Raw genomic sequence first — 15,222 nt, 5'->3', positions numbered from 1 at the left:
CGGTTGCCAATCCGTCTGCCAAGCATGGCAACTACTGGCAATACCCTCCAATAGTGGGAAGCCTATGTTGAACAGCAGACAGTAACGGTTGATAATATGGTCATCAATTTTATTATAATACCTCAATATAAAGAACAAGAGATAAAAAGCAATTAAAATTAAAAACAATTGTAACTATAAATTTTCTTTATCACTTAACCTATATAAGATAAATAAACGCATTTGCACCTAAAATATTGATTGAATTTCAAATTTTCTTTTCATCCAATACTTCTGCTTCTTTCTTCCGTTCTATAGCCTTCACATGGGCCAAATATACAGTCCACACAAAACTAGCGGCACTTACAAATACAATTCTATTCTTCTCCAATACGAAATAAAAGTTTATAGTCTGCACTGTTGGCCAGAAAATTGTACCGAAAACACCAAAACGCGCCGCCCTGGCGAAATCCGCGTTTTCTATGGTCGTCCCATGTGCTATGTACTCCTGGACGATACTACAAGTCGGCCAGATTATGGCGTAAGACACCATACCACGTACCAATGGGAAGTGAACGGGTAAACTCAGAACTTTGCTCAGTATTGTCATGTTTTAATATTCTCTGTTTAGATGACTTTACAATACATATTACAATATATATTTTAGACCCGAGGTAAATTACTATATTATATATTTCAGGTAATATTCAAGACAGTTCATTTTATTTAAAATAGATGACAAAATTACTATTGACATTTAAAAGTTGATGTTTTTTTATTTTTTTCTTTGACGGAGGGATGACTGTAGTGAGTCTATTCTCTGTCTATTAATAAAATAACATGTAAGGGTTGACAAAGACCAGAAATAAAGTGTCTAATCAAAAAAACATATTCATTTTAAAGTTTATTGGAAGAAATAAAACCTTTATAAGCAAGGTCGCGTAATGCGCGGTTTCAAAGATGTTTTCTCCCACGAACACTCAGGTTGTGGAATGAGCTCCCTGCCGAGGTTTTCCCAAGAGACTACAGCATGGGGTTCTTTAAAAGGGGGGTAAAGAGGTTTCTTCAGGGTCGGCAACGCACGCGTAATACCTCTGGTATTGCAGGTGTTCATAGGCTACGGTAACCACTTACCATCAGGTGGTCCGTATGCTTGTTTGCCACCTCAGTGGTATAAAAAAAAAGAATACAAGAATTAAGAAAGGATAGATTTGACAGATAAGCTTTAGACTTCATTATCATCTTATCAGCCGTTAATTGTCCATTGCTGAACATAGGCAGTTGTGTTTGCATGGCTGTGTTTCGATTTGAAGGGTGGGATATGGCGTGAATTTACTGGGTACAAAGGAATATGTCCATGGTACTGCTCATGTCTATAGGCGACGGTTACCACTTTCCATCAAGTGGGCCGTCAGCTTGTTTTCCATTCTAAGTTGTATAAAAAAAAAGTTTTAAGAAGAACGCTCCTGCCCATCCCTCGAACATTAAGTTCCTTAGTCGCCTCTTACGTGGACCTCAGGTTGGTGTGAAATAGAATAGATAGATCTACATTTGCACATAATATTTTATAGATAAATCTGAGTTCGCGTAATATCTCTATCTAAACTATTGGAACACGAAACATGATATGTAATTAACCATTTAGTAATCTCATTTGGCCATCGATTGACCACCCACCGAGTCAACGTTCCAAACAATCGAACTATTCGATTATTATTCGATTATTTGGCTCGGGTGATCCGATTCGGCGATTGTCTTTGTGATAGGGCGCAATGATTGTGCGGAATCAACGCGCGTGCGGTCGACACACGATTTATCAATTATCAACCTAATTAATACGGTATTATTGTTTGTTTACTAGTTAATTTGGATATTAAAGAGTTCTTTTTACAGTAATGTTAAGCACCTAAGTCCACCATCCAATTCTCTGTTCAACATTGAATACCTACCTATATCCACCACTAACTTAAGTATTGGGGGGAAAGGGGTTGTTAACAATGGAGTTTGACATTCCCATTGCTAGCAATATCAGGCCGACCTCCACGTGGTTCCCCCTGGAAACCATCGTGAACAATTCTTGTTGAATTCGTCACGATGGGCTAACTGGCCTGCTTCATCCTCACCTATCATCTTTCACTGGTGCCTCGCCGGTGTATTACCGATAGCGCAGGTGGGGTTACCATTCCATTATCACCCATAAAAAAAAACTTAAGTACTTATCTATTTGAGTAGGTTTCTAATTTCTGCTGTAAATATATGTATATGTAAGTTTATCCTAACTAAATACTAAGATAGTTAATGAAAAATAAATAGACAATACACATTCTATGTGATGACGGAGTAAGAATGTAATGTATTGCCTTTCAAATTTTATTACAAGGACAATATAAGTTTCATTAAGGAAAATTTCAAATAAAATCATAAACATATTACCTAATACTGCCTGACTGGGAGGAAAGGGATTGTTAGTAATGGAGACTAAAAATCCCATTGCTAGCAATATACCCAACCAGGTCGACCTCCTCGTGGTTCCCCCTGGAAACTATCATGATTAATTCCTGATGAATTCATCATGATGGGCTTACTGGCCTGTTTTCATTTTCATCAATCACCCTTCACTGGTGCTCCGCCAGCGTATCCCGTTAGCGCAGGCGGGGTTACCATACCATTTTCACCCATAAAAAAAAACTAGTAATATCAGGTCGACCTCAATACGGCCCCCCCTGGAAACCATCATGATTAATTTTTGTGAAATCCGTTCCGATGGAATAACTGACTGCTTTAATGCTTACCTATCATCCCTCACTGGTGGCCCGTCAGAGCATACCGATAGCGCAAGCGAAGATAAAACTCAATCTTTATCGTTTCAACCTCCATTGGTGAGGGGGGAGGGGAGGGGAAGGGATTGCTATCAATAGAGAGGTTAGTCCCCATTGATATTAATATATCCTATCAGATCGACCTCCATGCGGTTCCCCCTAGAAACCATCGTGACTAATCTATCGTTGAATTTGTCACGATGTGCTAACTGACCTGCTTTTTGATCCTTACCGATCATTCCTCACTGGTGCCCCGCTATTTAAGTACATTCATAACAAAAATTATTACTGTTTTACTTTAGCATTACATTATCAATAAATTGAAAAAAAAATTGTAAGTAGACATCTGTGGTAGACATTATGAAACTATAAGAGAAAACAAAGTATGCTTACAGCACCATCTATCAGAACTAATGCAAATGTTAGAATCGTCGTGTAATTCCTATCATACAAAGATGGCGAAAGAAGCATGTTTTCATTCTCATCTATCACTAGATGGCATAACGCCAGTTTCATAAAGCAGCATGTATGCGGGTTAAAACGTTTAAATAAAAATGAAAAATATACTAGATAATTTATACAGATGAATTATTGCCCCCCCTAAAATGCCATATTTATATTTTAATTTTAATGGTACGATAAGGATGCTGTGATAACAACTGATTTACAGACGTTATAACTATCATACTATTACTGTTTCATTAAAAATAATAATATTGGCATATCTATAATGTTATTATATTAATTTCTACTTTCTTACTATACTAAGAATGCAACTTACAGCACGCCTATTAGAAATTGGTATATGTCGCCTGTAGATTATGACTAATAGGAGGGAAGGGATTGTTATAATGTGAGAGGTTAGTCCCCCATTGATATCAATATATCCTATCAGGTCGTCCTCCACGCGGTTCCCCCTGGAAACCATCGTGATTAATTTATCGTTGAATTCGTCACGATGTGCTAACTGACCTGCTTTTTCATCCTCACCAATCATTCCTCACTGGTGCCTCGCCAATGTATACCGATAGTGCAGACGAGGTTATCATTCCATTATCATACAAAAAAAACCTTCATTGGTGCTTCGACTTCATAGAAACGGTCGTACAGGCGGATGAGATGGGTAGTATATTATTCCATTTAATTTTGAATGTACATTAATTATGAATTACCATTTAAATTATGAATGTACATTCATGACAAAAATTATTATTGTTTTACTTTAGCATTACGTTTTTGTACTTACATTATCAATAAATTAAAAAAAAATATAGTTAATGTAACCTTTTTTATATATATTATGAAATATATAAAAGAAAACAAATATCTATAATAATGCACCATCTATCAGAACTAATGCAGATGTAATGGAATTAAACCTTGTATATATTTTTTATCAAACAAAGATTCTGCAAGACCATGAAATATGTTTGTTTTGCAACACTAGATGTACATACGAGTTTCATAATACAAAATGTATGCAAAAATTAAAAACGTTTAAAAAAATTATAAATTTCATTTCCATGAAAACCATAATATTTGACTAATTTAAAATCGTTGAATACGTCACGATGTTGAAAAAATATGTCTTTTCATCCTGGATAAAATATAAAATATTTCTTAATTCATTATTAACGAGTATTGAACCAAAATAGAATGGACGAATGAATGAATATACTTTATTTGCATTTTAAAATATAGGGAATAAAACAACACAGGCAATAGATGTAACAGATACACTTGTATAAGTAAATACAATAATGCAGTCTTATTACTGAAAAAAATTTTTTCAAGGAAATTTTAGTGTAAATAATTTTATAAGTAAAATATTGTTCATATAGTTCTTACTAATATTATAAATGTGAAAGTGAGTTTGTTTGTTTCCTCATGGCGCCATGACGGCTTAATAAATTACTTTAAAATTTAGTATACAGGTACTATATGGGGTAGAGAAGGATATAACTAGGCTACTTTTTATCGCGTCCAATGAACATAATCCAGTCACGCGTACAAAGTCGCGGATAAATGTTGGTACTTAATATCTGAGACATTATTATTATTATTTTTTAAATTTCACTTAAATTCTCATCTCCCCTCTTAAGGAGAGGAGATGGCAACTAACTCCCGGCAGAAGCACAGTCGGCCGGGGTTCAGGGCCCCAGGGAGAGAAACCGGCGTACAATGCGGGCAGAATCTAAGAGCACCGCTTTCTGCATCTTTCCCGGGAGTGAGCCGCCTCGGAATCCCAGCCGTCTGAGATGTTGTTCCAGACTGGTTGGGATAAGACCGTTCACCGACATAACGATTGGGATGATTTCGGTAGATGTCACCCCCCACATTTCGGTCACCTCGTGAGCCAGGTCGAGATATTTTCTCTTCTTCTCGGTATTATTATTATTATTATTATGTCCATGGTTGATAATGGTATGGTAACCCCGTCTGCGCTATCGGTATACAATGGCGGGGCACCAGTGATAGATGACTGATGAGGATGAAAACAGGTCAGTTAGCCTATCCTGACAAATTCAACTAGAAATAGCCACGATGGTTTCCAGAGGGAACCACGTGGAGGTCGACCTAACAGGGTATATTGCTAGTAATGTGGCTATTTGACCCCATTACTAACAATCCCTTTCTCCCCGATGAAAGCAGGTCAGTTAGCCCATCGTGACGATTAAACCCGGAATTCAGCATGGGTTGGTTTCCAGGGGGCACCATGTAGAGGTCGACCTGATAGAATATATTGCTAGCAATCGGACTAGTAGTTCACATTACTGACAACCCTTCCCCCCCCCCCCCCATTATTAATATGTCAGCCATTAACTGTCTACTGCTGAATTTATATTCATCCTCCCTTAATCACTTCTTACGACACCCACAAGTAAGTAAAGGGCCCTTTCTATGCACACACGGCGTGTGAGACATAATCGTGTCTATATATGTATATAGGTAGGTAACACGAAAAATTGTGTGTAACCATAATTTGAAGAACCTCAAAGTATGTGAAAAATTCGCTCTAAAAAATGTGAAATCTGCCCATTAGAAGAAACCACTTCAGTGCTGTAGGAGTACATCGTAAACTCGCTACTTTATTACTAATTTGTCAGCTTTAAGTGTTCACCCATCGGCATTATTTGAGATTGTTTAAAAAGTTTTAAAAACTGTTGTTGATTTAAATTTTTATTTACGAACTGCAAAGGAGGTCGTTATCGAGCTTATAAATTGTAATGGCTTGTCTATTATCACTTTATGAATGTCGCCGTAAATAAATTTTTAAATAGATACTTACATTACCTAGGTATTTATCCTATAGCCTGATATTCGACATGTATACCTATATATTTTATTTTTGTTTCGGCACGATTTACTGTTAGTTACCACAATTTTTTTTTATTATTAGCCTTATAGATACCGGCATAGAATATACCACCCCTTGTTTTCCCGCGGGTATCGTAAGAGGCGACTAAGAGAGCTTATGGTGGAGGGATGGGCAGTAGCGTCTGTCCTAAAACATCTCCAAAAGCCAAACTGCGGTTTCCAACCCGCCTGCCAAGCGTAGCAACTAATGGCCAAACCCCTCTTATGGGGGTGGCTATGTTCAGCAGTGGACAGTTACGGCTGATACAACAATAACTATATTTACTATTGTTGTTTTGGTACTGCTGCTATTTACAAAGTCCATTCTTTCATATTGGAACAAAAATCATCCAACGTCTTTAGTTAGAACAAACAATACTGAGAATTTACTGAGAACAATATATGAATGTAACATTTGAATTAGAAACTAAGAATAGTTTATTCAGAAAAAAGATAAATGGTTTTTATTTTTTAATTTTTTCGTATCATAAGAACCTTCATCAGACTTCAAATAATATTTGAAAAAATTAAACTTTATTTTTAAGCAATAAAATATTTTATTTGGTTTACATTACTTTACGTTTACATTACGTTTTATATATTGGTACTACTCGAAAGATCGATTATCACAAGCATAAAATGTAATCAAAATATTTATGAATTGATATTTCATAACACTCGCAGCATTTTCAAACTTTATTTCTAACGTGTAGAGCATAAATCAGAAGATATTTTCTTTTAATGGCTGATAATGGAATGATGACCCCGCCTGTGCTATCGGTATACACTAGCGGGTTACCAGTGAGGGATAATTGGTGAAGATGAATAGACAGGTCAGTTAGCCCATCGTGACGAATTCAACGATAAATTAGTTACGATAATTTCCAGGGGGAACCGCGTGGAGGTCGACCTGGTAGGGTATATTGATAGCAATGAGGACTAACCTTACCATTACCAACAATCCCTTCCCCCTAATCAGAAGATATTAAAATGGAATGTGATGGTTCTATGTCTGCAGTTAATTGGCTAGCCGTTTTGTTTGTGTTTTGTCTAGGTTTCAAGAATTCTTACAGTGTTACCATAAAAATAATTTTCCTACCATCCAAATAATTTTATAAAGTATTTCCGACTTCAAATAGTATTTTTGTATAATTTAATGTTATGATTAAAAAAAAATAATAAATAATCAAAATTGAAAGAGTTTATACCCGAAGGTAATGAACTTTATCTCTACTGGAGTCAGCTTTTTTCTTAAGGAATATCTTTAACTATCTTGATTATGAAGTATCTACGATTGAGTACTTACTCAATCATACTTCATAACCGAAAGTAAGTAGTTTATATATATACACTTGTTTAAGTAAATACAATAAGGCAGTCTTATTACTGAAAAAAATCTTTTCAAGGAAATTTTAGTGTAAATATTTATCTATATGGGATGGAGAAGGATATAACTAGGCTACTTTTTATCTTATCTTTATATATATATTCGTATGATAGGTATAGATATTATAATATATATAATAAAGTATTTATATAATATATAAATATTATATAATTATAATACAGTATGATTCACAATAGTTATTGTTCAATATATTAAATTATTTTTTAGCATACCGACAATCTTTAATAGTTTATAAGTAGAAGTATATGTAATTAAAGCGATGTGAGAGCATTAGCAACACTGCGACTGAAGGCAAATCGTTGCGACTTGATTCAATAAATTATTTATTAATTTTGAATTTCATTCCGGAAATCTTTTCCCGATGAAGTATTAACTTTATCGGGAAAAGATTTCCAATTTCACCGGAGACCAATAATAGCCAGCGGAAAGATTAGGTTATTTTTTTTAACCGACTTCAAAAAAAAGGATAGTAATCAATTTGGACAGGAGCGGGAATCATTTTTTTTTCTTATCTGAAAAGATATACCTACTTACAAATTTGTTTTATAGAAATTTTATCAAAATTTTTTCAGTACTTTAGTCTTTAAATCAAAGTAAATTCTTTAGACACAACTGAAGTCTTCTTTGTTGTGAAACATAATGTTAAATTAGTTTGATCCTACTTTTTTTTTTATGGGTGAAAATGGTACGGTAACTCCGCCTGCGCTAACGGGATACGCTGGCGGAGCACCAGTGAAGGGTGATAGATGAGAATGAAAACAGGCCAGTTAGCCCATCATGGTGAACTCATCAGGAATTAACCATGATAGTTTCCAGGGAGAACCGCGAGTAGGTCGATCTGGTTAGGTATATTGCTAGTAATGGGATTCTCAGTCTCCATTACTAACAATCCCTTTCCCCCCAGTTTGATCCTACTTTATAAAAGACTTACGCGTATAAAAAATAAATTTAAAAAAAAATTCAAAAGATAACAATTTTAATTTGTTCAACCCGCTGAGTTTAATGTCTCGTGTTTAGCAAGAGTACATTTTTATTAAATGATTATACGAAATAAACTCTATCATAATTGGTATAAAGCAGGTTTTTAGTTCAATCGCACCGTGTGTGCAGCCGCTGGCGCGGTATAGCGTAGGTGTGTATGTATGTGCGGCGCGGTATTCAGTTACTACATCCACATACCATCCCCTGTTTGTTCTGTTTTATTTCAAATCAATTAACATTTTCATAAATCATTCTAGCATTTTAATACATCGCATATGTTGTGAAATGAATTATTTGGCATAATGAAAACTAAAAAAATATTATGTTCGTTTTCTATTTGTTAAAAGCGAAATATTATTTTATTTTTGCCCGACAATTATTATTTATTAAATGTATTTAAAATTGTAATGTGATGACGATTAATTGTATAAAATGGACTTGATGTATAATGTGAATGATCTACTACATGTAATACTAATGTAACTACATATTTTTGTATGCCGTACAGGCTAAACATGTCGAACGATATTATATTGTCAACATCTGCATGTATTTTTTTTTATGGGTGACAATGGTATGGTAACCCCGCCTGCGCTAACGGGATACGCTGGCGGAGCACCAGTGAAGGATGATCGATGAGAATGAAAATAGGCCAGTTAGCCCATCACGTTGAATTCATCAGGAATTAACCATGATAGTTTCCAGGGGGAACCGCGAGGAGGTCGACCTGGTTGGGTATATTACAAGCAATGGGATTTTCAGTCTCCATTACTAACAATCCCTTTCCCCCCATCTGCATGTATTTATACGCATGTTTTACAAATAAATAAATCTTGAATCTAGAACATTTTTGTTACATTATTATGAAGATTAATAATAATAAAAAAAAATTAATTTTCAAAATTCATTTTGTTTGTGTATGTATTGTTAATTTTTATAATTTGTACCATTCGGGGGAAAAGGCATGTATTAGCAACTCTATTACTAGCAATATATACTATCAGGTCGACCTCCTCGCGGCTCCTCTTGGGAACCATCGTGATTGATTCATTGGTAAATTTATCTCGATGGGCTAAAGACCTACTTCATCTTCACTTATTATCCCTCACCGGTGCCTCGCCGGTGTATATCGATAGCGCAGGCAGAAATCACCATTCCATTATCACATATAAAAAAAAACTGTATCATTCTTTGAAGAGAACAATAAAGAGTTTTCATTCATTCATAAAATTAAGATACATATATGAAAATATGGTCTGTTTGAACACATCTTAATGAAACAGTAACTAAGTTTTATTGTAATTATCACAGAAACATTTTTAAATGAAATTACCAACAAATCGAAACATTTAATCAATTAATTAATTTTTTATATGTATGTACTACTATTGGACATCAGTAGTCTGTCAAATATTTGTTTGTTTACTTTTTAAAAACAGACTATAAACACTTTCTAGTAAAAAAAAAAATATTGTAATTTAAGATTTTGTGACATAAAAATTGTGACAAAATTAGATAGATATTTAACACTTATTGGACCAAGACAGAAGAAACCCTATCGATTACAAAGAGAGTAAAAAGTCAGTTTAGATTTGAAGATATTACTTAACATTATCACAAAAACATGAAGTCATTAAAAAAAAGTTTAATAGACAACGTCGGTTGGGCGGGTCAGCTATTTTTTAAAATGATAATATACTCGTAGGTATACCCAAATATGGGAAGTACTTACCAGAAGTTACCAGAGGAAGACTATATTGTACAAAAGTCGATTGCTTGGATATCTATCCCATTCGTGTTTCTACCGTGAAGCAGTTGTGTTTGCATGGCTGTGTTTCGGTTTGAAGTGGCGTGAATTTACTGGGTACAGAAGAATAACATCTGAGTCCTCAGGAATGGCAACGCATGGGGGTTATCATGGGCGAAACAGTACACTCTGTTATGTCCATAGTACTGCTCATGTCTATAGGCGAAGGTTACCACTTTCCATCAGGTGGGCCGACAGCTTGTTTGCCATTCTAAGTTGTATAAAAAAAAAGTAACTAATTAGAATTTTTTTTTATTTATTTAAAAAAAAACAATAAAGAATTTTATCTATTTTCCATAGATTAAAAATCTACGGTCTTTTTACTCTAATGTCATAAAGATTTTAAAATAATGGCCAACATATTTTTTTACGAACACCTACTTTTATTACTACTAAATTTTATCTGAACGTGAACGAAATAAACGAAAATCCATTCTAAAGTCAAATTACATCTGCTTTTTTTTTCAGTATTCCAATGAAATCGGAAGTCACACGTGTCAGCCAGTGATAGTCTGGTGTTTTTTTTTTCTGGGGTCAATTCTCAATTGTTGTCAGACACCGCACTCAGATGACATGCTGTGTTAAACATTGCGTTGCGAAAATAAAAATTTTATTCCACAGAAACCCATATTCAATCTTTCTTACATTTTTACAACACGTTAATTAAATCTTTTCGGTTAAAATAGAATCATTTAATTCGATATAGAATCTTTTATGAGGTAATTTCATGTTTAGTCAAAATTATATGTCCACGACTTGGTCCAGGATCAAACAAATTTTAATTGTAAAAAAATATATTATTAATATAAGAATTTCAAGATATGGATATTTTTTTTTTCATAAAAAGAAATTATATAATTGCACATAATAGTATCTTCGGTTGTATGCGCAATCGGTGTCTCAAGTCGGAATTAAGTAAGAAGTCATAAAGTTTCAGGTTACAACCGCTGAAGGGCGCCACGGTTTACGATCCACTCATTCATTTACAACACTTCGCGTGAAATGGTTAAAAAATTAAGAGTTCATAAACATATTTATTTATTTGTGTACTATGATAATAAATCTTTATTAAGCGCTATAAAGGCAATAATATGAAAAGAGAAATATTATTTTTAGAACTTATAATAGTTGTAAGTAGTTATATAGATAATGCTAACAATAGGAACGTCCTAGATACTCATTCTATTTTTTTTTTATAGAAATTACAGTGTATATATATATAGTATATATATGTGAATGTAAATACATACATATCTGTCACGCCTGTCTCCCATTAGGGTAAGCAGAAACAATGGAACGCCAAATGCTTCGATTCAAACAAACCTCTTTCGCTTCTTCCACATTCATCAATCTTTCCATACACGCTCGCCCGTCATACGTCCTTCTAGGGCGGCCCCTACCGACATCTCCATTCATTCTTGCTCGATAAATCTCTTTCGTAATTCTTCTTTCATCCATCCTCTCCAAATGGCCAAACCAACGCAACAGGGGGGAAAGGGATTGTTAATAATGAGATTTAATAACCCCATTGCTAGCAATATACCCTATCAAGTCGACCTCCACGCGGTTCCCCTGGTAACCGGAGTGGTCAATTCATACTCAATTGATCACTATGGGCCAACTGACTTGCCTTCATCCTCACCTGTCACCCGTCACTGGTACCCTGGCAGCGTATACCGATAGCGCAGGCAGGGTTACCATTTCATCTTCACCCATAAAATAAAAAAAAACGCAACACATAACCAACGCAACATTCCCCAACGCAACACATCACATGGTATAGTTATCAATAGTTATCAACCAGTCACATGGTATAGTTATATAATATATCTACTCAATAAATACACATCTTAGGCACACGTAAGTACTTTCAAGATTATTATTAGGAGATGACAGGTCAATACGAGTATAAACAATTAATTCACACCGCTTCGACTCACAAAAATAAATACACGACCAATATACAAATGTGGGAATAATACTTAAAATATTTATCAATCAGCGAATGTGGTTAAATATCTAATTAGGTACATAATGTAAAATTAATATATTTTAAAGAATGAAAATTTTAACTCATTAGTGCATTATTTAGATATCTTTTTTTGTGTAAAGCAATTTATTTACCAATTTAATAATTGAAAGATAATTTTTGAAACCGTTAGTATATTCCCCCTTACCTGTCTCTAAATTTATTAGATAATTTTATTATTCAATTGGTTCTAATTTTATATTAAAATTTTGTTACAATTTTTTTTTAAAAAAAATATAAAATGTAAAAATATTATTTACCTACTTACTAAAATATTTAGTTCTAATATAAATAAGGATAATAAGATTTTTTTATTAAAGATTCTCTATTTATAGTAAAATCTCAAAAACACTTTTTTCCTCTTAAAAATATTAAAAAATCTATTATAAATCATTAATTTCAATTAATCTATTGTACTTTATTAAAAGACGATACATAATTATAACTTTGCCACAGATTCAAAATAATCAAATTACTGAGTCATTAGTAAAATCAAAGAGCACATCACTCTTAACGCCCACATGAAATCATACGGTTTATTTACGTTTCGTAGTAAACAGCCCTAATCACCGACAGAGACGGCAAGACACCAGACTCAACATGAGAGTAAGTGACAGCATGAAACCCATAGCCACGCCCATAACACACCAATCACCGTCGATTGGTTTCAGGGCGCAATCTATACACCATCAGTCTTCCATCGCCTCTCTCCTAAACAACAAGTTCATTAATTCACTCTCAAAACAATTAATCAAAATAACTAATGGTTTATAGTGAAAAGTGCCAGTGCAATGGATAAATTCGAGCAACATAACGAAGTATCTACTTCTTATAATAATAACAGCTTGAAACACGATTATAACGACTGCAAAAATGGATATTATGAATACGCAAACGAATTTTTGGATAAACAGAAGAACGAACTACCAAATACGTGTTATGAACAAAAAGCTAATTACCGAATAAAATTTGAAGACGGCTCGGCATTAAACCAACAGAATTTGAACACTCCATTCTCTGTAAAAGATATTTTGAACATAAACCAACCACAAAATTTTACTTACGAACGAAACGATCTATGGAAAAGCGACAGAGAGCGAAAAAATTATGAGTACGACCCAATTTATCATCAGAATCAGACATATTGCCCCCCGGATTATTTCAATCAAATGTATCCAAATGTGCCTGTTCATACAAATGTGGAACATTATTGGAACCAAGATATTTACCACGATCCTAAAATAGATGATTATTATAATTATAATCCGTATGGCTGTCATAATTTGTATCATCAAAATTATGAACAGTATCCAGAATTAGTAGTACCTCCCCCCCATCATATACTGCCAGATGCAACTTCTATAGTGGAAATAGATAGAGAAGCAGCCCCTATCCCTGTCACACCAATTTTAACGACAAAAAGAAGTTATGATGATAGAAGTATACAAGAATTAGAGAACATATCATATTCCAGTACAGAATCGTTTAATAAGTCTCCTTTATCGCCTCGAAAACACAACAGTATGTATATTTAGATAATTACATATTTATATAATATTATATTTACATATTAGAAGATAATCATAAAATATTTAATACAATTATTAAAAACAGTTATCAATACGAATTAAAATATAATTTGATATTAGAAAAAGAGGTTTTGTTTACTCATCGTTGTTTTCTTTATTTAAATTTCAATAACTATAAACACAATACTATAGTTAAATAATAATTTTTCATGCTTAACACATATTTATTTTTGTCAACAGAGGCTCCTGTCAATAATAGTAAATCAGAAAGAAAAGACAAAAACGCGAAAAGAAAACCCCGAATCCTTTTTTCACATGGTCAAGTGCACGCTCTGGAAATAAGGTTCCGAGCTCAAAAATATTTGACTGCACCAGAAAGGGAACAGCTGGCTAAGGTACTAAATCTTTCACCCACACAAGTGAAGATCTGGTTTCAGAATAGAAGATACAAGAGCAAAAGAATCAAGTCCCCTGAAGTTTCGACGTCGACGGATGCTAAACCAAGCAAAAATAGCGGCCGAAAACTTTATAAGCATGGACACACTGAAGTGAATGTAGCGAATTATGATACATATGATGCTGAACTTAATTTAGAGAAAAACTTTAATAGCAACGTTGAAATGACATCTAGTATATATTTTGATGATAGTATAAATTATAATGACAACATCGAAGATAAGTATTGTAGTAAATTAGGTATTAATGAAAGTGGAGAAAGTCCTGGTATACAATATGCACAAAATAAGAATATCTATACCTCAAACATTGATGGTACATTAAAAGAAATTTATAATGAAGAAAACAAGAAATATTTCCCTATAAACTACGTTTGTTGATAGGTTCTAGTTTAGTTTTCTACTGTCAGACTGATTACCAAAGAGTATTATAGTGTTACTTTGTTACTATTATTATTAATATTTGTAATTCGGGCATGACTATGCAATGCTAAAACTCTTAGATACCTATAGCTAAATGTGCCAAAGTATTTTAAATTTTTATTATTGTTTTGTAAATAAATATATAACAGACGTATAATTTTATACACCACCTTTTTTAATATAATTAGCAATATAAGGGCAATACGTACTTTTTAGAATGGTAAACAAGCTGGAAGTGTTATCTGATGAATACTGTCAGTGATCACTTATAAACCTTTATATGTTGCCATTCTTGAGGACTAAGGGATTACGTTGCTCATCGGAAATACGAGTAGAACAGGGGTATCTATTTGATGAATAGGTTTTGATGATATACGCTGACGGGGCGACAGTAAATTATAATAGATGAGGTCTAAGTTAGGACAGTTAGTCCAT

The 15,222-nt window shown here is 33.8% G+C and overlaps 2 protein-coding genes across 2 annotated transcripts; one reads left to right on the top strand and one right to left on the bottom strand.

Annotated features, from left to right (window-relative positions):
* Positions 1 to 247: 247 nt before the first annotated feature.
* Positions 248 to 737, bottom strand: LOC113514531 (uncharacterized). Its single transcript, XM_026898619.3, has one exon. The coding sequence runs from the start codon at positions 587 to 589 to the stop codon at positions 248 to 250; it is 342 nt and encodes a 113-aa protein (XP_026754420.2). The 5' UTR covers positions 590 to 737.
* A 12,350-nt stretch (positions 738 to 13,087) lies between these two features.
* Positions 13,088 to 14,881, top strand: LOC113514533 (uncharacterized). Its single transcript, XM_026898621.3, has 2 exons — positions 13,088 to 13,901; positions 14,150 to 14,881. The coding sequence occupies exons 1-2, from the start codon at positions 13,172 to 13,174 to the stop codon at positions 14,743 to 14,745; spliced, it is 1,326 nt and encodes a 441-aa protein (XP_026754422.2). The 5' UTR covers positions 13,088 to 13,171; the 3' UTR covers positions 14,746 to 14,881.
* Positions 14,882 to 15,222: the final 341 nt, after the last annotated feature.

Source organism: Galleria mellonella, unplaced genomic scaffold (genome assembly GCF_026898425.1).
Source record: "Galleria mellonella isolate WM207_F2 unplaced genomic scaffold, CSIRO_AGI_GalMel_v1 utg35, whole genome shotgun sequence".
Taxonomy (NCBI): domain Eukaryota; kingdom Metazoa; phylum Arthropoda; class Insecta; order Lepidoptera; family Pyralidae; genus Galleria; species Galleria mellonella.
This window is presented reverse-complemented; position numbering and strand designations above follow the sequence as displayed.

Coding starts and splice junctions, on each gene's coding strand:
- LOC113514531 (XM_026898619.3), bottom strand. CDS start 589: ATGACAATACTGAGCAAAGTTCTGAGTTTACCCGTTCACTTCCCATTG.
- LOC113514533 (XM_026898621.3), top strand. CDS start 13,172: ATGGATAAATTCGAGCAACATAACGAAGTATCTACTTCTTATAATAAT. Junction 13,902..14,149: donor ATCGCCTCGAAAACACAACA/GTATGTATATTT, acceptor TTTTGTCAACAG/AGGCTCCTGTCAATAATAGT.